The following is a 26,121-nucleotide window of genomic DNA, read 5'->3' as shown; positions in this document are numbered from 1 at the left end:
GACATATAATTTAATTAACTGTGATGTAACTTTTTGACTTAAACTTTTTTAACTTTAAAACAAAAGACGAAAATTAACTTTTTCGGTAATTTTATAGTCATGTTTTCCTTCACTGTTATCTCTTATAATATAACTATAAACTACCGAAAAATACAGAAAAATTTAGCTTTAGGTGATTTTAATAGTTTTAACATAGAAGTCAGTGAAATGATGTGTCTATTAGTAGAATTTGTTTTGTTCCAACAGATATATTAAATAATATTGGGACAAAAGTATTCGAATTTTAGTTTTCTGGTCTCGCTGAATCCTTCCATGGCCATTTCCATGAAAGTAGAGGGGTTATGAATCTTCATATGGTATTGGTTTTGGCATAAAGCTTTTTTACCCTTGCAGGAGATATAATAAAACTGAGGAGAAGTTTGTAGCGCAAATATCAGAGCCCATAGCCTTGTACATCTTTGTACCGTAATATCATTTAAACCATTTAAACAATACATTCAATATCTGTTGTAGTAAATAAAAATTGATATTTTGTTTCAAGCAAATTCAAGTTTTGTAAATTTATTGATTAAAAAATTTGTACATATATATACATGTGTATACTCAATTCTGGATCTATTTTGTATTCGGAATTTTGCTAGTTCTTCTCGGACATCCAAGCCAAGCCAAGGTCTCTCAATGTGATCGCGGGACAAGCGGGGCGGGCGCCAAATTTCCAAGGAGGGTTATTAGCTTTAAAAAATATTTATTTTCAAGATTTTGAGATTGCTTGGGTTTAGCTCGGTGGCATGTGGCATGTGTCATGGATATTTGGTTACTTGGCGAAAGTACGTTTGGGTAAGATAGCAAGTCATTCTTTATCTTAACCAATAACCAAAATATGTCTGCAATCTGCACAGCGAAAGATCAATTCCGAATTGATTCTTCAAGGGAAAATTTGAGTAGTCGAAGAATCACGGAATTTATGGGGCTTTTTATGCGACATCTTGCCCAACGCACAATTGTAAGGATTTCTAGATTCAATCGAAAAATACACTTTTGTTGTCAAAATGTAGGCAGTTGACATATGCAAACGAATTGAAATATTTACGGCGTAGCAACAGGTTTTCCATCAAAAGCTCTTCAATATATCGTCAAGAGAACTGTAACATGTATCGTGCTGCTTCACAAAGTAGGTTCAACAATTTTGAAAAGTAAACCGCTTTATTTTTCCAACTAACCTACCGATGCTGATGAAATAATTTGTGCATTGTATATTGATTGATCGTTAATGAAGCAGAAGGTTTACGGACTTTCTTTTTAGAAACAAAAATAGTACATATATGTACTATCAGAGAGGGGACATGTAGCGATGCCGATGGCCAGGTGCAGGATTTTTTTTCAAGAAATTTTCGAGCTAAGCGTGAACAGGCGATGGCAACAAACTATCACCTGTAGAACTTGACGAGCAAAATGGCCTTTAAAGGGGGATTGTTCTCTCTCTCTCTCTCTACTAGTTCAAAGCTAAGCTGATTATATAAATATTAATTAGACAATTAAATATAACTGTATAACTACTTTGACTTTATTCCCGATCAATCCTACTCAAAGAGAAGGAAAGTACACACATACTGTTTGAGTACCGGGTGTAAAGACCAATGGGAACGGGAACGCTGTTATTTAAATGCCATGTGAGACTAAATTCCCGATGAAATTAGCCGTGCCGCTTGCAGAGGATTGCAAATACTCTCCACGAAAGTTAAGCCCAGTTGAAAGTTTGAAATTTGGGAAAACTTGCCGCTAAACTATACGAACTCGGCTATTGATCAATTATATGGACTCTCGTATGCGATAAAAGCTAAATGTGCCACAATATAATGATGCAGTGAGGATTCTAAAAAAATTTTGCATCAAAAAGTAAATTTTGAAAGGTGGTGAGTGCTTTATGGGCTACAGGCCACTACATAAATGTACGCGAAATTAAAATATGAAATGGATTTCCTGAATATATGTACATACATACAAACAAACAAACATATATATATTATATACATAAATGGTACAATGAAACAATGGTACGGTTACAATTAACTTTGTTATAACGGGACTTTCTGCTTATTTCTAGACAATTTCGGATTCATTTAATTGGCTCGCGTCGGCATCTTCGAAGCAGCCCATATCGGCCCTGTACAAGATTCGATTGATTTGGAACTGAACCGTGTGCTTGGTGCGCGTGGAATAGTTTCCAAACTTGTTACCCAGATATTGAAGAAAGAAGGCGTCGTCTCCAGACAGTGTCGGGGACGGTCGGAGAGCTACAGAGGAAGTCCTCGGAGCAGAAGCAGATGCAAAGGGTGTACTGGTCATCGTCATGGCTGCTGTAATGGGCGGCTGTGACTGGTTCAGTGATTGTGAGTAACGCATCTTATCGTGATCGATCAGTTGGTCGCCTTCCACTTCCACTACATCCGGCACCTCCGACTTTCCAATGAAGATGCTCTCGAACTGGTCATTGGAGAGCCGGCTACTAGAGGCCTGCTCATCCTCGTCGCCCGTTTCCATGGTGGTGGTCATTATTGTGGCAGGGTCCTGCAATGAATTTAAAACGAAGAGATCAATAAACTGATGATATCCTGAGGGAATTATAAAGTAGAGTTTTCCGATATACGATACACATGGATAAAGGACATATATGTTGCCACGGTTGCACCACGTCGGAAGGACTTCGTCAGCCGCAGGATCTGCTCCATCAGTTTGTGTCCTGTAACGACTCGTAGTCGCTCATCTCTACTCTGCTCGCGACACATGCATATATACATATGTAAATTTATCGGCCCACTGTATATTTTTGAACTAAAAAAAAACTTTATCCGGTGCAACATGTTCGATGCGATTTCTCTTAAAATTAAATTTAACGAGGGGGAACGTTGTGAGTTGCTGCGGAGACCGCAACTCTACATTTATACCCGATAATTAGTCAGTATGGCTCTCCTCCGGCAGTCGCCGCTAATATTAAACGACACGAAAAACGCACGCAATCTTGTGCGAGAGAGACAGAAAATCAGTCTGAGCGTGACGTCGGGCGCTGCGTAGCCACTGTAAATTGATTTGTTCCTTTTGGCTATAAAAATGATCTGATCTGATTCAGCAGATTCAGCAATCTGATAAATATGATCCTTATCTATGATTCTGCGTTTTTAGTTTTCTCGAATCTGCAATATTGTGGATGCAACAGATTTTCGTCTTTTGTGGGGGCGGAATGGGGTGGGGCGAAATTTTGAGATATACGTTTTATAGTGAGATCTAACAGGAGTGCGGATACCAAATTTTGTTGCTCCAGCCATAATAGTTTTTGAGATTTGTGGATGCCCCAGATTTTCGTCCTTTGCGGAGGCGGAAGGGGGTGTGGCGAAATTTTGACACGAAACGGTCAAGGTCATATATCACAGGAGTGTGGATACCAAATTTGGTTGCTCTAGCTCTTATAGGTTCTGAGATCCTTGAACTCACATTTTGCAATAGGCAAAACCGACCATGAAACCTGTGTGTTAGAGAGAGACAGAGCGAGAAAGAATGAAATTTGTTTCTTGATTCTGGCTATAATAATTATACGATCTGGTTCAGAATTTACACTCTAGAACATATAGTCTTGTATCTTGTATCTTTGAAATTGTGGATGCCACAGATTTTCGCTCTTTGTGTGGCGGAAGGGGGTGGGACGACATTTTTAAATAAACCTGTAACAGCGAATAACCAGAAGTCTGGAAGTAAAATGTCATTGCTCTAGATCTTTTAGTCTCTGAGCACTAGGCGCTCATAGGGATGGACGGACAGACATGGCTCAATCGACTCGGTTATTGATGCTGATATACATATGTATGTATGTACATACATATATACTTTATGGGGTCGGAAACACAAATTTTATACGTGCTCTTTTTGAGTATCGGGTATAATAAAATATTAAAAAATTGTAAAGCCCCAAATCTATGAGAACAGTCGGTTGGGTTCACAGCGAAAAAAGTTCAATTTTGTTGTTCGGTGTCTTACCATTTTGATCATTAGTTTTTTTGCTTCGGACGAGAACTGAAACATGGACGACAACGGCATGGCAGAGGCCTCATCAGCCTCAGCATTGTCATCGGAATTGGCCAGCGACTGGTTCAGGCGATTGTGGCGCAATCGCCTCATCTCCATGAGGGCCGCGTATGTGTGGTGGTGCCTCCGTTTAAGATGGCGCATAAGGTTCTCCGAATGCTTGCCGGCCATGTCGAAAAGGCACTGCAGGCAGGTGCTCTTCCGTGTTTCCTCGTTGTATACGAAGTATTTATTAACGGGGTTCGAGTACTTTTTTGGCATTTTATCGGGGAAAAACGGGCGACGTATTGCGTTCTACCCGACGTTGCGTTCGAATAATAAATAAAGCAGTCTCAGCCAAGCAAAACCAAAAACCACACACACACACACACACGAGCACAGATACGAGAAGAGAGCAGAAAACAGCGTAAACCAGAAACAGAACCGAACCGAACCGAAACTAATTTGCCTTTCGCTCGTGCTCTGAGAGCGGTTCAGAGAGCGGTTCAGAGAACGACGAAACACATGGACATGGGACGACGCACGACATATGTATGTATGTACAAATAAAGTAAACTGGTTTGAAACGGTTTCGGTCTGTCGGGACTGTGTGCGAAACACTAATCAGATCTTGTTGTTGTCGTAGAGGTTTATACTTGGTTTGCGTCGGTTTTTACTCTCGTTTTATGACACTTCGCGACTTTCGTTGCCCCCGCCTTGGTTCTATCTACCTCATCATACGCACAGCTCAAGAGAATATTCTATTCGCATGTTTGAGAATCGAAATTTAGTATGTAAGTATGTACAGTACGTATGTAAAGTAGTTTAAGAAGATGTGAGCTCCGCCCTGACAGGATTATGTATGTACATATATACATAGTTATTATGTACCGATTCCATATTTAGTATACATACATACATATGTACATATGTATTGAAATCCCTTTTTATAATATTATAATACTCAATATAGTTCCTGCAGAACTTCAACTTCATTCCTAAAGAGCATACATACATATGTACAAATGCATTTACATACATGCATACGTACGATATGATATCTTATAGCTGAAATATAGCTAAAGAAGTAACGCTACATAGTACATATGTACATATGTACATATTTACTTCTTTTTGTTCTTTGGTTTCGTTTAGCATGACACAGCTGCGCTAGGTTTACGTTAATAAACCATGAATATTGTGCGAGAGTATTAAAAGAGGAAGTTTACTTACTATAGTTAGATCCGCTTTTTTTCGACTGCGATTCAAGTGCTTCCTATTCTCGGCTGGAGGAGTGTACGACGGCCGATCCGGTATGTGCTGGGGGTGATAATTCTTGTAGTGACGCCGCACATTGCCCGAGAGGAAGATGAGTGTCTTGTCGCAGATCCGGCAACGGCAACGCCTTCCATCCGGCTGCAAATTAACCAGAGTTCGTGTGTCCATAATCGGTGTTCGTCCCATCTTTGATACCTCTGTAACTAAAACAAAAACAATTATTAATGACGTTTTTGTACCTCTTTAAATATATCAAAACTTTTTACATATCGAAACTAAGGTAAATGTTTAATATTTAGCTTTGTTACAAGCGTGTCGGTTCGTAAGATTATTTTTATTATCCTTTATTATTTATTTAAAAAAACACCTGTCCGCCTCTGTGTATATGTATATCCAATATTGTAATTGGCTTATATACAAAAATAAAAAAAATTTTTGTAGTAGGGGTGGCAAGCTTCTTGCAAAGTTTCATAATACTTTATTTATTTCAAAGAGTATGTATAGCAATGGAAAAACTGTACTTTCCGACAAGAAAGTTTTATTTAATTGTTAAATGTTCCTATGACGCCTATAGTGTACATATTCGTATGTATGTATATGCATGCGTAAACAATTATACAATGTGGTGGTTAAGTAAAATTAAAATTTAATTACAAAAATGTATCAGAAAAATCATACAATTTTAAATGGTTCTTATCAATTATTGGTTCTTTCTAGGGTTAACTGTTGATCAGCAACGTCAACACAAATTAACTCCACACAAAGCGAGGGCAATAAGTACAGTTTCGATTGCACTGCGAGAGAGCGAGTGTGAGAGGGGCATTTCACTCAAAGTGCGACTCGTTTGGTGCATTGGAAAAATTACGCGTGCCTTTTGAATTAGTGTCTGTCTTCGTTTCTTATGTCTGTGATTGTTATTTATTATTTTCACACGGGTTTCAAATTTAAACCAACCTGATTTTTTGGTCTGTCCGGTTGGTCCTGTGTCTTGGGGTCGTGGCAAGACGACTTCTGGATGCAGGCGCTGGTAATGCCGCTTGATGTTGCTCCGCAAGCAGCCAGCGAGGGTCCTATCGCAAAGCACGCAGCGGCAAAAGTTCTTATCGGGGAATATTACCACCAAGTTGGTTACGTCAATGGTGCGCGGACGTCCCATTTGTTAGTCGCAGAGTTAAGTTTCACAAGTGAACTAAACGCGAACTCGAACGCGAATGAAAACGCCCCAAACGGAACGAGTAAAACGAGACGAAACGAACGCCGGTACGAAACACCCGGTCACTCTCTTTCGAGGCTCTCTTTGTTGTCGGCCTCTCTTCCAGCGAGGTGGAACGATGGAAACTTTTTCGAGCACGTGTGTGAAATCTGAGTGGCTTTCTGTTCAAACGAGTTTTCTTATGCTCTCCGTTTGAAAAACGCGAGAGGCTCTAGTGCCAGAGAATAGGCTCCGAATGGCAACGCAGTTTTTATTGCTATTTTTCACAGAAAGAAACACAGCCTAACGATTTAAATGATATATTCGCGAATATTTCGAGCAGCTCGTGAAAACATGACGTATAGGCGGTTTAAAATGAGGAAATATGTACATATGTATTTATAACGCGGTTAAAGTCTACATGCTCATACTACTATCTGCGTGGATTAGTGTGTGTTGTGAAACTGTAGATGGCACGCTGTTGCAGTTCAGATTAAATTGGTCGTATTCTCTTCGGGCTCTTCTTCTCTTTTGCACACAGTCACACACACACACACACATAAACAAATACAAATAGACATCCACTTCACTCTTGAATTCGTACCCTTAAACCTTAAAAACGTACATATCAAAGAGAAGTATGAAATGAAACGAGAAGGGAGGGTCGCAGCTGATGATTGATACTCTTGCAGATCGATTGTTCTTATTTCAGAACGCACTGCGCGCCATAAGGTGAGTATATGTACATACATACATACATACATATGTATGTATATTCGCCTATTTCTTAAAATTATATTTTAATCATCTTAACTGAAACTGAACTGAAAAGATTCCGTGAAATATTATTTGTTGAGGGCGAGCAGCAAATTCCCAAATGGCAACGGATTCAAATGGCAATGCTGTGGTAATCCTTCACGAATTCTTTTGATGACAAGGTGGCTAAATGTACATAGATAATATAGCAACTATTTGAGCATTATATACATATGTATGTACATATGTACAGAGGCATGCTCAGAAAAGAGATATTTCTGCATACTGGATATCTCATGTTCCATTCCGAGCAGAAACTTTAGCGTTTGCATCGATCAAACTTGAATTTTCAAAATCAGTTGGTAAAAAGCAGATACTAAAATGGTTGATTATTTTAGTCAGATTAGAGGCCAAATATATTGCTCTCTGGTAATACATTGGCACGATGTAAGACGTTCATTTTATCTATTTGATTGCTTTTAAAAAATTCGTGGCGTATTAATTTGACTCGAAATTTTCTGATTTAATTTTAAGTCACTTCCTACCAAATTAATCTTCAAAAAGTCAAAATATATTATTTCCGGGCTCCTGTTTTACGAGGGCTGCTATCAAGGCCTAGGTCACTTTTATCCTGAGAGAAATAATTGATCAATAAAAATCGCAAAAAGTTACGAATCGACTGTAAAATCGAACTGATTGATCGAACGGCTTTCACAAATCGTAAGATTCTTACGATTCAAAAACAGTTGCTAATGAGCTTGTAATTTCAATATGAATTGCACATAGTACCTACGTAAGTAAAAATTTGTATGAGCGGGGAAGGTAGAGACGGCCGCCAAGCTCGCTCGGAGCCCAGCACACTTAGGCCGGTTTCGGCCCGTTGTGATCCCATGAGCGGGGAAAAAATATACAAATATTTGCTGATGCTCTAATTGTATATTTATATAATTGGAATTTTTTGTATAACTTAATATATTTAATAAATTTGTTTCTACTGTCACCTCAAATAAATCTCAAAACAACAACAAATTGAAAATTCCCTTTGCCAGATAAAATATCGGTATCAATAGTTGGCAAGGGTTGGCAAGTAAATGTAAACTCCGTATTAGTTATTTGAAGTATTTACAAAATATTATGCGAGGTACGCAAAGCTTGCAAGTACATTCAATGCAGCAGGACCCCCAACTAGGCAGCCATCCTCTACCCGGATGGAAGGCAAGTATTTCAAGTTTACATTACGAATGTTATTAAAGTTCGCTTTTTTTTAAAGGTATGGTCGGACTGAAAATTTTAGTAAGCAAGAAGCTAGCCCGAAACGAGCAGGATGAAAAGAGTACAGGAGGCGGGACACACTCCCAAATGGCTATACAACCCATCGAGGACGAGTTTATGCGGCCTTTCTGAGATGGTAAGTAGAATAGGCGGCTTAGCTTTCGGGACAACACCAAAGCAAGAGGCAGAAATCCTCAAAGTATCGCCGTTGTCTCCGATGTCTATGACCCTGCTTGGTGATGAATTGGAGGCGGAACCAAAAGCGAAACGTGCTCGGCTGTCTACTCCTCATTCTAGTTTTAAAAATCTCTGCTCTCTAAACAGAAACTTTTATTCAGTTTCCTCCGAAAGTAAATCATCTGCGATTGGCGACTCAAGTCGGCAGATACTGTGCAAGGCGAAGCAAACCTAATAATAATAATAATAAATAATATAAACATAAAACATAAAATAATTATTAACATAATAATGCTGAATAAAGAAATCAAGGCAAGATCCTGGAAGGGTGCTGCCAATAGCCAATATGTATATCCATATTGCAATTGCAAACTAAAAAAAAATAAGAAGGGAAACGTTGTGAGTTGCTGCTACGGTCGCAACTCTACATTTAGAGCCGATACTCTCTCAGTATGGCTCCTCTCCGCCAGAGGTCGCACACATTCCACTACAAAGAGTGTGTGAGAGAGACAGAAAATAAGTAAGCGCGTAAACGGCATGCGTAGCCACTGAAAAATGACTTGTTCCTTCTGGCTATAATAATAATCTGATCTGATCCCCATTCGGCAGTCTGTTAGATATGGTCATTCTCTAAGATTCTGCGTTTTTGGTTTTCTCGTATCTTCCAAATTGTCGATGGGAGATTTTCGTCATTTGTGGGGGCGTGAATCAGTGTGAAATCACAGGATACAAAATTTCGCTGTTCTACTTATATTCTCTGAGAACAAGACATTAAACAAGACGAACGGATGGATGGACGGACGGACGGACAGTCGGATAGACAGACATGGCTGTATCGGCTCAGCTATTGCTGCTGATCAATAATATATATACTTTATGGTGTCGGAAACGCTTCCTTCTGGGCGTTACACACATCCAGTTTCCGCACAAATTTAATATACCCCTATACTCTTTTTGATCACCGGGAATAAAAATGAATACTTCATTATAAACACATCGTACATTTAAATAATAATTTTGCGCCTTACCACCATGGCATTTAAGCTAAAATGCCATGCCCCTTCCTATTAAAGAATATGGGTTCATTCATGGACGGTATTTAGTCCGGATGTGCGTTCCACCTACACAGACAATAGTGCTAGGCAGTTGCTAATTAAAAAAAAAAATTAGTAAAGTAAAGTAAAAAAGTAATGCTTTGCAGCAACGTCCCAAACGCTTCCCAGCTCCTCCCAACGACCTCCGACCTTTAGCAATTGTTTACTGGTAAGGGCCGGCCATTGGCAAGGTAACGTAAAACAACTGAAAGTTGGGTTGCATTGGAAAGAATCGAAATGATTCCAAAAATCAAAGCAATGGTTTTATGTGTGTTTTACAAGCTGTATTTATTGCTATCATTGTTTAGTATAGTTTTCTCTGAAGCAACAAAAGTTGACATTGATTTTATTGATAAAATGGGCAATCCAACATTTTTTAATGAACTATGTTTCATGGTTCTTTTTTAATGGAATTTCAGAGTTTACATTCAAAAGAGTGTAGATTTATTTATTTTTGTATTTAGTTAGTTAAGTTAATTACTTAATTGCTAATAATGGCTTAAGAACTAACTATAAATACAAGAGTGTATGAAAGAATAGAATTTAAAAATTTTCTAATTTTAGGTGATTATAAATATTAAGTGCTATAATCTTAAGGGATAGTTCAGGGGATAAGGTATGACAAGGTGAGTTATAATTAAAGGTTCATGTTCACCTGCATAGGGGTAATCGGTAAGGCCCAAAAGTAAGGGTAGGTCTAGATGGAACGGCAAAGTCAATCTGCCTCAAGAGAGTTTGGGAGTCAACAATCCCGAGAAGGAGTTTATGCACGCACATTACTCCATAAAATGAAGGTGCAATGGTGCAATGAAGGCAGGTCTCTAAGTCCCAGCTTAGATTGCTTTTGCACTGATTCCATAACACCCTGCTGCTCTTTATACTGCGGGCTCCGCACACAAGAAGAATACTCCAATATCGGAAGCACTAGCGCGATGTAGAGTTGTTTGGTCACATACGGGTCGTCAAACTCCTTGGACCATGGCTTGATGAACGCTAAAACTCCCATTGCTTTATTACCAGTTATAGCTATATGGCTGTTAAAACACAATTCTTGTTTTTCGTTTCCAAGGACTCCAAGGGCATTTGAACTCGAAATTCGATCCGGAACTTGATTTCCTCGATGGCATGAAACAAAATGTGGAGCGCGACGGTAAAATGTTATACGATTGCATTTAGAAAGGTTCAGAAAAAGATGATTAGTTGAACACCACAATAGTAGTTCATTTAGGTCCAGTTGAAGCCGTGTGTGCAAGTACCAATCGGAGTGAGGCAGACAGATTTTAGCATCATCAGCAAACATTAGTGTAGTAGAGTATGTTATAGCTTGAGGAAGGTCATTCACAAATAAAACGAGGGGGAACGTTGTGAGTTGCTGCGGACACCGCAACTCTACGGTTATACCCGATACTAAGTCAGTATGGCTCTCCTCCGGCAGACGCCGCTAATATTAAACGACACGACAAAGAGTGCGTGCGAGAGAGACAGAAAGACAGTCTGAGCGTGACGTCGGGCGCTGCGTAGCCACTGCAAATTGATTTGTTCCTATTGGCTATAAAAATGATCTGATCTGATCCAGATTCAGCAATCTGATAGATATGGTCATTATCTATGATTCTGCGTTTTTAGTTTTCTCGTATCCTCAATATTGTGGATGCAACAGATTTTCGTCCTTTGTGGGGGCGGAAGGGGGTGGGGCGAAATTTTGAGATATACGTTTTATAGTGAGATCTAACAGAAGTGCGGATACCAAATTTGGTTACTCTAGCCTTAATAGTCTCTGAGATTTGTGAATATCCCCAGATTTTCATCCTTTGCGGGGGCGGAAGGGGGTGTGGCGAAATTTTGAAACAAACTCGTCTCGGTCCGATAAATTAGGAGTGTGGATACCAAATTTGGTTGCTCTAGCTTTTGTAGTCTCTGAGATCTTGGCGCTAATGTTTTACTCTAAGCAAAGCCGCCTATGCTACGTGTGTGTTAGAGAGAGACAGGGCGAGAAAAAATGAAATTGTTTTCTTGATGCTGGCTATAATAATTATACGATTTGGTTCAGATTTTGCACTCTAGAAGATATAGTCATCTTCTACGATTCTGCGTATCGTCGAAATTGTGGATGCCACAGGTTTTCGTCCTTTGTGGAGGCGGAAGTGGGCGGGGCGAAGTTTTGAAATATTTTTGTAGCAGTGACATATCACAGAAGTCTGGATCCAAAACATCGTTGCTCTAGATCTTATAGTCTTTGAGCACTAGGCGCTGAAGGGGACGGACGGACGGACGGACGGACGGACGGACGGACGGACGGACGGACGGACGGACAGACGGACAGACAGACAGGGCTCAATCGACTCGGCTATTGATGCTGATCAAAAATATATATACTTTATGGGGTCGGAAACGATTCCTTCTGGACGTTACACACATCCACTTTTACCACAAATCTAATATACCCCAATACTCATTTTGAGTATCGGGTATAAAAAACAAACACTCGATCACTCACATACACAAACAGAGAGAGAGAGAGCCAGGGAGAATTTCTGCTTTGGAAAGATGAAAAAAATGTCCACGCTCCAAAAAGGCAAAAAGGAGGCAAGCGAAATGAGCCATACTAAGCAAAAATATTTGTGTGTTTCCTTCACGCAATTTGTTTTACCGTTTTACCGAGCCAGCCATTGATGTGGGGCAATCGTAGGGAGGGCAGATGCGTGTGAGGGATTGACCTGATGTTTTTCATCGGGCTGGAAAATGGAATACCTTAGGGGAACATTAATTGCGGCACTTTTTGGATATATTTACAATGTCATACAATATATATGTGTCCGAGAAAATGACCATCATGCTAAAGCATATTAAAAGTCAATAAGAACAGCTTGCCATATACTTTTGCCCCGATATTATCATTCAAATTTATTGAAAACTTCACGAATTGACATATAATTTAATTAACTGTGATGTAACTTTTTGACTTAAACTTTTTTAACTTTAAAACAAAAGACGAAAATTAACTTTTTCGGTAATTTTATAGTCATGTTTTCCTTCACTGTTATCTCTTATAATATAACTATAAACTACCGAAAAATACAGAAAAATTTAGCTTTAGGTGATTTTAATAGTTTTAACATAGAAGTCAGTGAAATGATGTGTCTATTAGTAGAATTTGTTTTGTTCCAACAGATATATTAAATAATATTGGGACAAAAGTATTCGAATTTTAGTTTTCTGGTCTCGCTGAATCCTTCCATGGCCATTTCCATGAAAGTAGAGGGGTTATGAATCTTCATATGGTATTGGTTTTGGCATAAAGCTTTTTTACCCTTGCAGGAGATATAATAAAACTGAGGAGAAGTTTGTAGCGCAAATATCAGAGCCCATAGCCTTGTACATCTTTGTACCGTAATATCATTTAAACCATTTAAACAATACATTCAATATCTGTTGTAGTAAATAAAAATTGATATTTTGTTTCAAGCAAATTCAAGTTTTGTAAATTTATTGATTAAAAAATTTGTACATATATATACATGTGTATACTCAATTCTGGATCTATTTTGTATTCGGAATTTTGCTAGTTCTTCTCGGACATCCAAGCCAAGCCAAGGTCTCTCAATGTGATCGCGGGACAAGCGGGGCGGGCGCCAAATTTCCAAGGAGGGTTATTAGCTTTAAAAAATATTTATTTTCAAGATTTTGAGATTGCTTGGGTTTAGCTCGGTGGCATGTGGCATGTGTCATGGATATTTGGTTACTTGGCGAAAGTACGTTTGGGTAAGATAGCAAGTCATTCTTTATCTTAACCAATAACCAAAATATGTCTGCAATCTGCACAGCGAAAGATCAATTCCGAATTGATTCTTCAAGGGAAAATTTGAGTAGTCGAAGAATCACGGAATTTATGGGGCTTTTTATGCGACATCTTGCCCAACGCACAATTGTAAGGATTTCTAGATTCAATCGAAAAATACACTTTTGTTGTCAAAATGTAGGCAGTTGACATATGCAAACGAATTGAAATATTTACGGCGTAGCAACAGGTTTTCCATCAAAAGCTCTTCAATATATCGTCAAGAGAACTGTAACATGTATCGTGCTGCTTCACAAAGTAGGTTCAACAATTTTGAAAAGTAAACCGCTTTATTTTTCCAACTAACCTACCGATGCTGATGAAATAATTTGTGCATTGTATATTGATTGATCGTTAATGAAGCAGAAGGTTTACGGACTTTCTTTTTAGAAACAAAAATAGTACATATATGTACTATCAGAGAGGGGACATGTAGCGATGCCGATGGCCAGGTGCAGGATTTTTTTTCAAGAAATTTTCGAGCTAAGCGTGAACAGGCGATGGCAACAAACTATCACCTGTAGAACTTGACGAGCAAAATGGCCTTTAAAGGGGGATTGTTCTCTCTCTCTCTCTCTACTAGTTCAAAGCTAAGCTGATTATATAAATATTAATTAGACAATTAAATATAACTGTATAACTACTTTGACTTTATTCCCGATCAATCCTACTCAAAGAGAAGGAAAGTACACACATACTGTTTGAGTACCGGGTGTAAAGACCAATGGGAACGGGAACGCTGTTATTTAAATGCCATGTGAGACTAAATTCCCGATGAAATTAGCCGTGCCGCTTGCAGAGGATTGCAAATACTCTCCACGAAAGTTAAGCCCAGTTGAAAGTTTGAAATTTGGGAAAACTTGCCGCTAAACTATACGAACTCGGCTATTGATCAATTATATGGACTCTCGTATGCGATAAAAGCTAAATGTGCCACAATATAATGATGCAGTGAGGATTCTAAAAAAATTTTGCATCAAAAAGTAAATTTTGAAAGGTGGTGAGTGCTTTATGGGCTACAGGCCACTACATAAATGTACGCGAAATTAAAATATGAAATGGATTTCCTGAATATATGTACATACATACAAACAAACAAACATATATATATTATATACATAAATGGTACAATGAAACAATGGTACGGTTACAATTAACTTTGTTATAACGGGACTTTCTGCTTATTTCTAGACAATTTCGGATTCATTTAATTGGCTCGCGTCGGCATCTTCGAAGCAGCCCATATCGGCCCTGTACAAGATTCGATTGATTTGGAACTGAACCGTGTGCTTGGTGCGCGTGGAATAGTTTCCAAACTTGTTACCCAGATATTGAAGAAAGAAGGCGTCGTCTCCAGACAGTGTCGGGGACGGTCGGAGAGCTACAGAGGAAGTCCTCGGAGCAGAAGCAGATGCAAAGGGTGTACTGGTCATCGTCATGGCTGCTGTAATGGGCGGCTGTGACTGGTTCAGTGATTGTGAGTAACGCATCTTATCGTGATCGATCAGTTGGTCGCCTTCCACTTCCACTACATCCGGCTCCTCCGACTTTCCAATGAAGATGCTCTCGAACTGGTCATTGGAGAGCCGGCTACTAGAGGCCTTCTCATCCTCGTCGCTCGTTTCCATGGTGGTGGTCATTATTGTGGCAGGGTCCTGCAATGAATTTAAAACGAAGAGATCAATAAACTGATGATATCCTGAGGGAATTATAAAGTAGAGTTTTCCGATATACGATACACATGGATAAAGGACATATATGTTGCCACGGTTGCACCACGTCGGAAGGACTTCGTCAGCCGCAGGATCTGCTCCATCAGTTTGTGTCCTGTAACGACTCGTAGTCGCTCATCTCTACTCTGCTCGCGACACATGCATATATACATATGTAAATTTATCGGCCCACTGTATATTTTTGAACTAAAAAAAAACTTTATCCGGTGCAACATGTTCGATGCGATTTCTCTTAAAATTAAATTTAACGAGGGGGAACGTTGTGAGTTGCTGCGGAGACCGCAACTCTACATTTATACCCGATAATTAGTCAGTATGGCTCTCCTCCGGCAGTCGCCGCTAATATTGAACCACACGACAAAGAGTGCGTGCGAGAGAGACAGAAAATCAGTCTGAGCGTGACGTCGGGCGCTGCGTAGCCACTGTAAATTGATTTGTTCCTTTTGGCTATAAAAATGATCTGATCTGATCCAGATTCAGCAATCTGATAAATATGATCCTTATCTATGATTCTGCGTTTTTAGTTTTCTCGAATCTGCAATATTGTGGATGCAACAGATTTTCGTCTTTTGTGGGGGCGGAAAGGGGTGGGGCGAAATTTTGAGATATACGTTTTATAGTGAGATCTAACAGGAGTGCGGATACCAAATTTTGTTGCTCCAGCCATAATAGTTTTTGAGATTTGTGGATGCCCCAGATTTTCGTCCTTTGCGGAGGCGGAAGGGGGTGTGGCGAAATTTTGACACGAAACGGTCAAGGTCATATATCACAGGAGTGTGGATACCAAATTTGGTTGCTCTAGCTCTTATAGGTTCTGAGATCCTTGAACTCACATTTTGCAATAGGCAAAACCGACCATGAAACCTGTGTGTTAGAGAGAGACAGAGCGAGAAAGAATGAAATTTGTTTCTTGATTCTGGCTATAATAATTATACGTTCTGGTTCAGAATTTACACTCTAGAACATATAGTCATCCTCTACGATTCTGCGTTTTCAGTTTTCTTGTATCTTTGAAATTGTGGATGCCACAGATTTTCGCTCTTTGTGTGGCGGAAGGGGGTGGGACGACATTTTTAAATAAACCTGTAACAGCGAATAACCAGAAGTCTGGAAGTAAAATGTCATTGCTCTAGATCTTTTAGTCTCTGAGCACTAGGCGCTCATAGGGATGGACGGACAGACATGGCTCAATCGACTCGGTTATTGATGCTGATATACATATGTATGTATGTACATATGTACATATATACTTTATGGGGTCGGAAACACAAATTTTATACGTGCTCTTTTTGAGTATCGGGTATAATAAAATATTAAAAAATTGTAAAGCCCCAAATCTATGAGAACAGTCGGTTGGGTTCACAGCGAAAAAAGTTCAATTTTGTTGTTCGGTGTCTTACCATTCTGATCATTAGTTTTTTTGCTTCGGACGAGAACTGAAACATGGACGACAACGGCATGGCAGAGGCCTCATCAGCCTCAGCATTGTCATCGGAATTGGCCAGCGACTGGTTCAGGCGATTGTGGCGCAATCGCCTCATCTCCATGAGGGCCGCGTATGTGTGGTGGTGCCTCCGTTTAAGATGGCGCATAAGGTTCTCCGAATGCTTGCCGGCCATGTCGAAAAGGCACTGCAGGCAGGTGCTCTTCCGTGTTTCCTCGTTGTATACGAAGTATTTATTAACGGGGTTCGAGTACTTTTTTGGCATTTTATCGGGGAAAAACGGGCGACGTATTGCGTTCTACCCGACGTTGCGTTCGAATAATAAATAAAGCAGTCTCAGCCAAGCAAAACCAAAAACCACACACACACACACACACACGAGCACAGATACGAGAAGAGAGCAGAAAACAGCGTAAACCAGAAACAGAACCGAACCGAACCGAAACTAATTTGCCTTTCGCTCGTGCTCTGAGAGCGGTTCAGAGAGCGGTTCAGAGAACGACGAAACACATGGACATGGGACGACGCACGACATATGTATGTATGTACAAATAAAGTAAACTGGTTTGAAACGGTTTCGGTCTGTCGGGACTGTGTGCGAAACACTAATCAGATCTTGTTGTTGTCGTAGAGGTTTATACTTGGTTTGCGTCGGTTTTTACTCTCGTTTTATGACACTTCGCGACTTTCGTTGCCCCCGCCTTGGTTCTATCTACCTCATCATACGCACAGCTCAAGAGAATATTCTATTCGCATGTTTGAGAATCGAAATTTAGTATGTAAGTATGTACAGTACGTATGTAAAGTAGTTTAAGAAGATGTGAGCTCCGCCCTGACAGGATTATGTATGTACATATATACATAGTTATTATGTACCGATTCCATATTTAGTATACATACATACATATGTACATATGTATTGAAATCCCTTTTTATAATATTATAATACTCAATATAGTTCCTGCAGAACTTCAACTTCATTCCTAAAGAGCATACATACATATGTACAAATGCATTTACATACATGCATACGTACGATATGATATCTTATAGCTGAAATATAGCTAACGAAGTAACGCTACATAGTACATATGTACATATGTACATATTTACTTCTTTTTGTTCTTTGGTTTCGTTTAGCATGACACAGCTGCGCTAGGTTTACGTTAATAAACCATGAATATTGTGCGAGAGTATTAAAAGAGGAAGTTTACTTACTATAGTTAGATCCGCTTTTTTTCGACTGCGATTCAAGTGCTTCCTATTCTCGGCTGGAGGAGTGTACGACGGCCGATCCGGTATGTGCTGGGGGTGATAATTCTTGTAGTGACGCCGCACATTGCCCGAGAGGAAGATGAGTGTCTTGTCGCAGATCCGGCAACGGCAACGCCTTCCATCCGGCTGCAAATTAACCAGAGTTCGTGTGTCCATAATCGGTGTTCGTCCCATCTTTGATACCTCTGTAACTAAAACAAAAACAATTATTAATGACGTTTTTGTACCTCTTTAAATATATCAAAACTTTTTACATATCGAAACTAAGGTAAATGTTTAATATTTAGCTTTGTTACAAGCGTGTCGGTTCGTAAGATTATTTTTATTATCCTTTATTATTTATTTAAAAAAACACCTGTCCGCCTCTGTGTATATGTATATCCAATATTGTAATTGGCTTATATACAAAAATAAAAAAAATTTTTGTAGTAGGGGTGGCAAGCTTCTTGCAAAGTTTCATAATACTTTCTTTATTTCAAAGAGTATGTATAGCAATGGAAAAACTGTACTTTCCGACAAGAAAGTTTTATTTAATTGTTAAATGTTCCTATGACGCCTATAGTGTACATATTCGTATGTATGTATATGCATGCGTAAACAATTATACAATGTGGTGGTTAAGTAAAATTAAAATTTAATTACAAAAATGTATCAGAAAAATCATACAATTTTAAATGGTTCTTATCAATTATTGGTTCTTTCTAGGGTTAACTGTTGATCAGCAACGTCAACACAAATTAACTCCACACAAAGCGAGGGCAATAAGTACAGTTTCGATTGCACTGCGAGAGAGCGAGTGTGAGAGGGGCATTTCACTCAAAGTGCGACTCGTTTGGTGCATTGGAAAAATTACGCGTGCCTTTTGAATTAGTGTCTGTCTTCGTTTCTTATGTCTGTGATTGTTATTTATTATTTTCACACGGGTTTCAAATTTAAACCAACCTGATTTTTTGGTCTGTCCGGTTGGTCCTGTGTCTTGGGGTCGTGGCAAGACGACTTCTGGATGCAGGCGCTGGTAATGCCGCTTGATGTTGCTCCGCAAGCAGCCAGCGAGGGTCCTATCGCAAAGCACGCAGCGGCAAAAGTTCTTATCGGGGAATATTACCACCAAGTTGGTTACGTCAATGGTGCGCGGACGTCCCATTTGTTAGTCGCAGAGTTAAGTTTCACAAGTGAACTAAACGCGAACTCGAACGCGAATGAAAACGCCCCAAACGGAACGAGTAAAACGAGACGAAACGAACGCCGGTACGAAACACCCGGTCACTCTCTTTCGAGGCTCTCTTTGTTGTCGGCCTCTCTTCCAGCGAGGTGGAACGATGGAAACTTTTTCGAGCACGTGTGTGAAATCTGAGTGGCTTTCTGTTCAAACGAGTTTTCTTATGCTCTCCGTTTGAAAAACGCGAGAGGCTCTAGTGCCAGAGAATAGGCTCCGAATGGCAACGCAGTTTTTATTGCTATTTTTCACAGAAAGAAACACAGCCTAACGATTTAAATGATATATTCGCGAATATTTCGAGCAGCTCGTGAAAACATGACGTATAGGCGGTTTAAAATGAGGAAATATGTACATATGTATTTATAACGCGGTTAAAGTCTACATGCTCATACTACTATCTGCGTGGATTAGTGTGTGTTGTGAAACTGTAGATGGCACGCTGTTGCAGTTCAGATTAAATTGGTCGTATTCTCTTCGGGCTCTTCTTCTCTTTTGCACACAGTCACACACACACACACACATAAACAAATACAAATAGACATCCACTTCACTCTTGAATTCGTACCCTTAAACCTTAAAAACGTACATATCAAAGAGAAGTATGAAATGAAACGAGAAGGGAGGGTCGCAGCTGATGATTGATACTCTTGCAGATCGATTGTTCTTATTTCAGAACGCACTGCGCGCCATAAGGTGAGTATATGTACATACATACATACATACATATGTATGTATATTCGCCTATTTCTTAAAATTATATTTTAATCATCTTAACTGAAACTGAACTGAAAAGATTCCGTGAAATATTATTTGTTGAGGGCGAGCAGCAAATTCCCAAATGGCAACGGATTCAAATGGCAATGCTGTGGCAATCCTTCACGAATTCTTTTGATGACAAGGTGGCTAAATGTACATAGATAATATAGCAACTATTTGAGCATTATATACATATGTATGTACATATGTACAGAGGCATGCTCAGAAAAGAGATATTTCTGCATACTGGATATCTCATGTTCCATTCCGAGCAGAAACTTTAGCGTTTGCATCGATCAAACTTGAATTTTCAAAATCAGTTGGTAAAAAGCCGATACTAAAATGGTTGATTATTTTAGTCAGATTAGAGGCCAAATATATTGCTCTCTGGTAATACATTGGCACGATGTAAGACGTTCATTTTATCTATTTGATTGCTTTTAAAAAATTCGTGGCGTATTAATTTGACTCGAAATTTTCTGATTTAATTTTAAGTCACTTCCTACCAAATTAATCTTCAAAAAGTCAAAATATATTATTTCCGGGCTCCTGTTTTACGAGGGCTGCTATCAAGGCCTAGGTCACTTTTATCCTGAGAGAAATAATTGATCAATAAAAATCGCAAAAAGTTACGAATCGACTGTAAAATCGAACTGATTGATCGAACGGCTTTCACAAATCGTAAGATTCTTACGATTCAAAAACAGTTGCTAATGAGCTTGTAATTTCAATATGAATTGCACATAGTACCTACGTAAGTAAAAATTTGTATGAGCGGGGAAGGTAGAGACGGCCGCCAAGCTCGCTCGGAGCCCAGCACACTTAGGCCGGTTTCGGCCCGTTGTGATCCCATGAGCGGGGAAAAAATATACAAATATTTGCTGATGCTCTAATTGTATATTTATATAATTGGAATTTTTTGTATAACTTAATATATTTAATAAATTTGTTTCTACTGTCACCTCAAATAAATCTCAAAACAACAGCAAATTGAAAATTCCCTTTGCCAGATAAAATATCGGTATCAATAGTTGGCAAGGGTTGGCAAGTAAATGTAAACTCCGTATTAGTTATTTGAAGTATTTACAAAATATTATGCGAGGTACGCAAAGCTTGCAAGTACATTCAATGCAGCAGGACCCCCAACTAGGCAGCCATCCTCTACCCGGATGGAAGGCAAGTATTTCAAGTTTACATTACGAATGTTATTAAAGTTCGCTTTTTTTTAAAGGTATGGTCAGACTGAAAATTTTAGTAAGCAAGAAGCTAGCCCGAAACGAGCAGGATGAAAAGAGTACAGGAGGCGGGACACACTCCCAAATGGCTATACAACCCATCGAGGACGAGTTTATGCGGCCTTTCTGAGATGGTAAGTAGAATAGGCGGCTTAGCTTTCGGGACAACACCAAAGCAAGAGGCAGAAATCCTCAAAGTATCGCCGTTGTCTCCGATGTCTATGACCCTGCTTGGTGATGAATTGGAGGCGGAACCAAAAGCGAAACGTGCTCGGCTGTCTACTCCTCATTCTAGTTTTAAAAATCTCTGCTCTCTAAACAGAAACTTTTATTCAGTTTCCTCCGAAAGTAAATCATCTGCGATTGGCGACTCAAGTCGGCAGATACTGTGCAAGGCGAAGCAAACCTAATAATAATAATAATAAATAATATAAACATAAAACATAAAATAATTATTAACATAATAATGCTGAATAAAGAAATCAAGGCAAGATCCTGGAAGGGTGCTGCCAATAGCCAATATGTATATCCATATTGCAATTGCAAACTAAAAAAAAATAAGAAGGGAAACGTTGTGAGTTGCTGCTACGGTCGCAACTCTACATTTAGAGCCGATACTCTCTCAGTATGGCTCCTCTCCGCCAGAGGTCGCACACATTCCACTACAAAGAGTGTGTGAGAGAGACAGAAAATAAGTAAGCGCGTAAACGGCATGCGTAGCCACTGAAAAATGACTTGTTCCTTCTGGCTATAATAATAATCTGATCTGATCCCCATTCGGCAGTCTGTTAGATATGGTCATTCTCTAAGATTCTGCGTTTTTGGTTTTCTCGTATCTTCCAAATTGTCGATGGGAGATTTTCGTCATTTGTGGGGGCGTGAATCAGTGTGAAATCACAGGATACAAAATTTCGCTGTTCTACTTATATTCTCTGAGAACAAGACATTAAACAAGACGAACGGATGGATGGACGGACGGACGGACAGTCGGATAGACAGACATGGCTGTATCGGCTCAGCTATTGCTGCTGATCAATAATATATATACTTTATGGTGTCGGAAACGCTTCCTTCTGGGCGTTACACACATCCAGTTTCCGCACAAATTTAATATACCCCTATACTCTTTTTGATCACCGGGAATAAAAATGAATACTTCATTATAAACACATCGTACATTTAAATAATAATTTTGCGCCTTACCACCATGGCATTTAAGCTAAAATGCCATGCCCCTTCCTATTAAAGAATATGGGTTCATTCATGGACGGTATTTAGTCCGGATGTGCGTTCCACCTACACAGACAATAGTGCTAGGCAGTTGCTAATTAAAAAAAAAAATTAGTAAAGTAAAGTAAAAAAGTAATGCTTTGCAGCAACGTCCCAAACGCTTCCCAGCTCCTCCCAACGACCTCCGACCTTTAGCAATTGTTTACTGGTAAGGGCCGGCCATTGGCAAGGTAACGTAAAACAACTGAAAGTTGGGTTGCATTGGAAAGAATCGAAATGATTCCAAAAATCAAAGCAATGGTTTTATGTGTGTTTTACAAGCTGTATTTATTGCTATCATTGTTTAGTATAGTTTTCTCTGAAGCAACAAAAGTTGACATTGATTTTATTGATAAAATGGGCAATCCAACATTTTTTAATGAACTATGTTTCATGGTTCTTTTTTAATGGAATTTCAGAGTTTACATTCAAAAGAGTGTAGATTTATTTATTTTTGTATTTAGTTAGTTAAGTTAATTACTTAATTGCTAATAATGGCTTAAGAACTAACTATAAATACAAGAGTGTATGAAAGAATAGAATTTAAAAATTTTCTAATTTTAGGTGATTATAAATATTAAGTGCTATAATCTTAAGGGATAGTTCAGGGGATAAGGTATGACAAGGTGAGTTATAATTAAAGGTTCATGTTCACCTGCATAGGGGTAATCGGTAAGGCCCAAAAGTAAGGGTAGGTCTAGATGGAACGGCAAAGTCAATCTGCCTCAAGAGAGTTTGGGAGTCAACAATCCCGAGAAGGAGTTTATGCACGCACATTACTCCATAAAATGTTCTGCAATGGTGCAATGAAGGCAGGTCTCTAAGTCCCAGCTTAGATTGCTTTTGCACTGATTCCATAACACCCTGCTGCTCTTTATACTGCGGGCTCCGCACACAAGAAGAATACTCCAATATCGGAAGCACTAGCGCGATGTAGAGTTGTTTGGTCACATACGGGTCGTCAAACTCCTTGGACCATGGCTTGATGAACGCTAAAACTCCCATTGCTTTATTACCAGTTATAGCTATATGGCTGTTAAAACACAATTCTTGTTTTTCGTTTCCAAGGACTCCAAGGGCATTTGAACTCGAAATTCGATCCGGAACTTGATTTCCTCGATGGCATGAAACAAAATGTGGAGCGCGACGGTAAAATGTCATACGTTTGCATTTAGAAAGGTTCAGAAAAAGATGATTAGTTGAACACCACAATAGTAGTTCATTTAGGTCCAGTTGAAGCCGTGTGTGCAAGTACCAATCGGAGTGAGGCAAACAGATTTTAGCATCATCAGCATACATTAGTGTAGTAGAGTATGTTATAGCTTGAGGAAGGTCATTCACAAATAAAACGAGGGGGAACGTTGTGAGTTGCTGCGGACACCGCAACTCTACGGTTATACCCGATACTAAGTCAGTATGGCTCTCCTCCGGCAGACGCCGCTAATATTAAACGACACGACAAAGAGTGCGTGCGAGAGAGACAGAAAATCAGTCTGAGCGGGACGTCGGGCGCTGCGTAGCCAGTGCAAATTGATTTGTTCCTTTTGGGTATAAAAATGATCCGATCTTATCCAGATTCAGCAATCTGATAGATATGGTCATTATCTATGATTCTGCGTTTTTAGTTTTCTCGTATCCTCAATATTGTGGATGCAACAGATTTTCGTCCTTTGTGGGGGCGGAAGTGGGCGGGGCGAAGTTTTGAAATATTTTTGTAGCAGTGACATATCACAGAAGTCTGGATCCAAAACATCGTTGCTCTAGCTCTTATAGTCTTTGAGCACTAGGCGCTGAAGGGGACGGACAGACGGACGGACGGACAGACGGACAGACGGACAGACGGACAGACAGACAGACAGACAGGGCCCAATCGACTCGGCTATTGATGCTGATCAAGAATATATATACTTTATGGGGTCGGAAACGATTCCTTCTGGACGTTACACACATCCACTTTTACCACAAATCTAATATACCCCAATACTCATTTTGAGTATCGGGTATAACGAGGGGGAACGTTGTGAGTTGCTGCGGACACCGCAACTCTACATTTATACCCGATACTAAGTCAGTATGGCTCTCCTCCGGCAGACGCCGCTAATCTTAAACGACACGACAAAGAGTGCGTGCGAGAGAGACAGAAAATCAGTCTGAGCGGGACGTCGGGCGCTGCGTAGCCAGTGCAAATTGATTTGTTCCTTTTGGGTATAAAAATGATCCGATCTTATCCAGATTCAGCAGTCTGATAGATATGGTCATTATCTATGATTCTGCGTTTTTAGTTTTCTCGTATCCTCAATATTGTGGATGCAACAGATTTTCGTTCTTTGTGGGGGCGAAAGGGGGTGGGGCGAAATTTTGAGATATACATTTTATAGTGAGATCTAACAGGAGTGCGGATAAAAAATTTGGTTACTCTAGCCTTAATAGTCTCTGAGATTTGTGAATATCCCCAGATTTTCATCCTATGCGGGGGCGGAAGGGGGTGTGGCGAAATTTTGAAACAAACTCGTCTCGGTCCGATATATTAGGAGTGTGGATACCAAATTTGGTTGCTCTAGCTTTTATAGTCTCTGAGATCTAGGCGCTAATGTTTTACTCTAAGCAAAGCCGGCTATGCTACGTGTGTGTTAGAGAGAGACAGGGCGCGAAAAAATGAAATTGTTTTCTTGATGCTGGCTATAATAATTATACGATTTGGTTCAGATTTTGCACTCTAGAAGATATAGTCATCTTCTACGATTCTGCGTATCGTCGAAATTGTGGATGCCACAGGTTTTCGTCCTTTGTGGAGGCGGAAGTGGGCGGGGCGAAGTTTTGAAATATTTTTGTAGCAGTGACATATCACAGAAGTCTGGATCCAAAACATCGTTGCTCTAGATCTTATAGTCTTTGAGCACTAGGCGCTGAAGGGGACGGACAGACGGACGGACGGACAGACGGACAGACGGACAGACGGACAGACAGACAGACAGACAGGGCCCAATCGACTCGGCTATTGATGCTGATCAAGAATATATATACTTTATGGGGTCGGAAACGATTCCTTCTGGACGTTGCACACATCCACTTTTACCACAAATCTAATATACCCCAATACTCATTTTGAGTATCGGGTATAACGAGGGGGAACGTTGTGAGTTGCTGCGGACACCGCAACTCTACAGTTATACCCGATACTAAGTCAGTATGGCTCTCCTGCGGCAGACGCCGCTAATCTTAAACGACACGACAAAGAGTGCGTGCGAGAGAGACAGAAAATCAGTCTGAGCGGGACGTCGGGCGCTGCGTAGCCAGTGCAAATTGATTTGTTCCTTTTGGGTATAAAAATGATCCGATCTTATCCAGATTCAGCAGTCTGATAGATATGGTCATTATCTATGATTCTGCGTTTTTAGTTTTCTCGAATCTGCAATATTGTGGATGCAACAGATTTTCGTCCTTTGTGGGGGCGGAAGGGGGTGGGGCGAAATTCTGAGATATACGTTTTGTAGTGAGATCTAACAGAAGTGCGGATACCAAATTTG

The 26,121-nt window shown here is 39.7% G+C and overlaps 2 protein-coding genes across 4 annotated transcripts; both read right to left on the bottom strand.

Annotated features, from left to right (window-relative positions):
- Window positions 1-529: 529 nt before the first annotated feature.
- On the bottom strand, window positions 530-6,632 carry LOC108159997. 2 transcript variants are annotated; one of them, XM_033389760.1, is made up of 3 exons: window positions 6,289-6,632; window positions 5,290-5,537; window positions 530-2,568 (listed from the first exon to the last, which is right to left on the bottom strand). In XM_033389760.1, exons 1-3 carry the CDS (start codon window positions 6,488-6,490, stop codon window positions 2,101-2,103), a joined length of 918 nt encoding a protein of 305 aa, XP_033245651.1. In that variant the 5' UTR covers window positions 6,491-6,632; the 3' UTR covers window positions 530-2,100. The 2 variants fall into 2 exon arrangements, with proteins under 2 accessions (XP_033245651.1, XP_033245653.1); XM_033389762.1 differs by lacking the exons at window positions 5,290-5,537; window positions 6,289-6,632 and adding an exon at window positions 4,030-4,468.
- Window positions 6,633-13,279: 6,647 nt separating this feature from the next.
- On the bottom strand, window positions 13,280-19,411 carry LOC117187331. 2 transcript variants are annotated; one of them, XM_033389745.1, is made up of 3 exons: window positions 19,058-19,411; window positions 18,059-18,306; window positions 13,280-15,318 (listed from the first exon to the last, which is right to left on the bottom strand). In XM_033389745.1, exons 1-3 carry the CDS (start codon window positions 19,257-19,259, stop codon window positions 14,851-14,853), a joined length of 918 nt encoding a protein of 305 aa, XP_033245636.1. In that variant the 5' UTR covers window positions 19,260-19,411; the 3' UTR covers window positions 13,280-14,850. The 2 variants fall into 2 exon arrangements, with proteins under 2 accessions (XP_033245636.1, XP_033245637.1); XM_033389746.1 differs by lacking the exons at window positions 18,059-18,306; window positions 19,058-19,411 and adding an exon at window positions 16,797-17,237.
- Between the last annotated feature and the right edge of the window lie 6,710 nt (window positions 19,412-26,121).

This window comes from Drosophila miranda, chromosome XL, assembly GCF_003369915.1.
Source record: "Drosophila miranda strain MSH22 chromosome XL, D.miranda_PacBio2.1, whole genome shotgun sequence".
Taxonomy (NCBI): domain Eukaryota; kingdom Metazoa; phylum Arthropoda; class Insecta; order Diptera; family Drosophilidae; genus Drosophila; species Drosophila miranda.
Note: the sequence above shows the minus strand (reverse complement) of the source record. Positions and strands in the feature narration are given on the sequence as shown.

Excerpts from the sequence above, each read along its gene's own strand:
- LOC108159997 (XM_033389760.1), bottom strand. The coding sequence starts at position 6,490 with ATGGGACGTCCGCGCACCATTGACGTAACCAACTTGGTGGTAATATTC. Across the intron at positions 5,538-6,288 it reads CGGACAGACCAAAAAATCAG|TTACAGAGGTATCAAAGATG; the intron begins GTTGGTTTAAAT and ends TTTTTGTTTTAG. Across the intron at positions 2,569-5,289 it reads AAAAAGCGGATCTAACTATA|GACCCTGCCACAATAATGAC; the intron begins GTAAGTAAACTT and ends AATTCATTGCAG.
- LOC117187331 (XM_033389745.1), bottom strand. The coding sequence starts at position 19,259 with ATGGGACGTCCGCGCACCATTGACGTAACCAACTTGGTGGTAATATTC. Across the intron at positions 18,307-19,057 it reads CGGACAGACCAAAAAATCAG|TTACAGAGGTATCAAAGATG; the intron begins GTTGGTTTAAAT and ends TTTTTGTTTTAG. Across the intron at positions 15,319-18,058 it reads AAAAAGCGGATCTAACTATA|GACCCTGCCACAATAATGAC; the intron begins GTAAGTAAACTT and ends AATTCATTGCAG.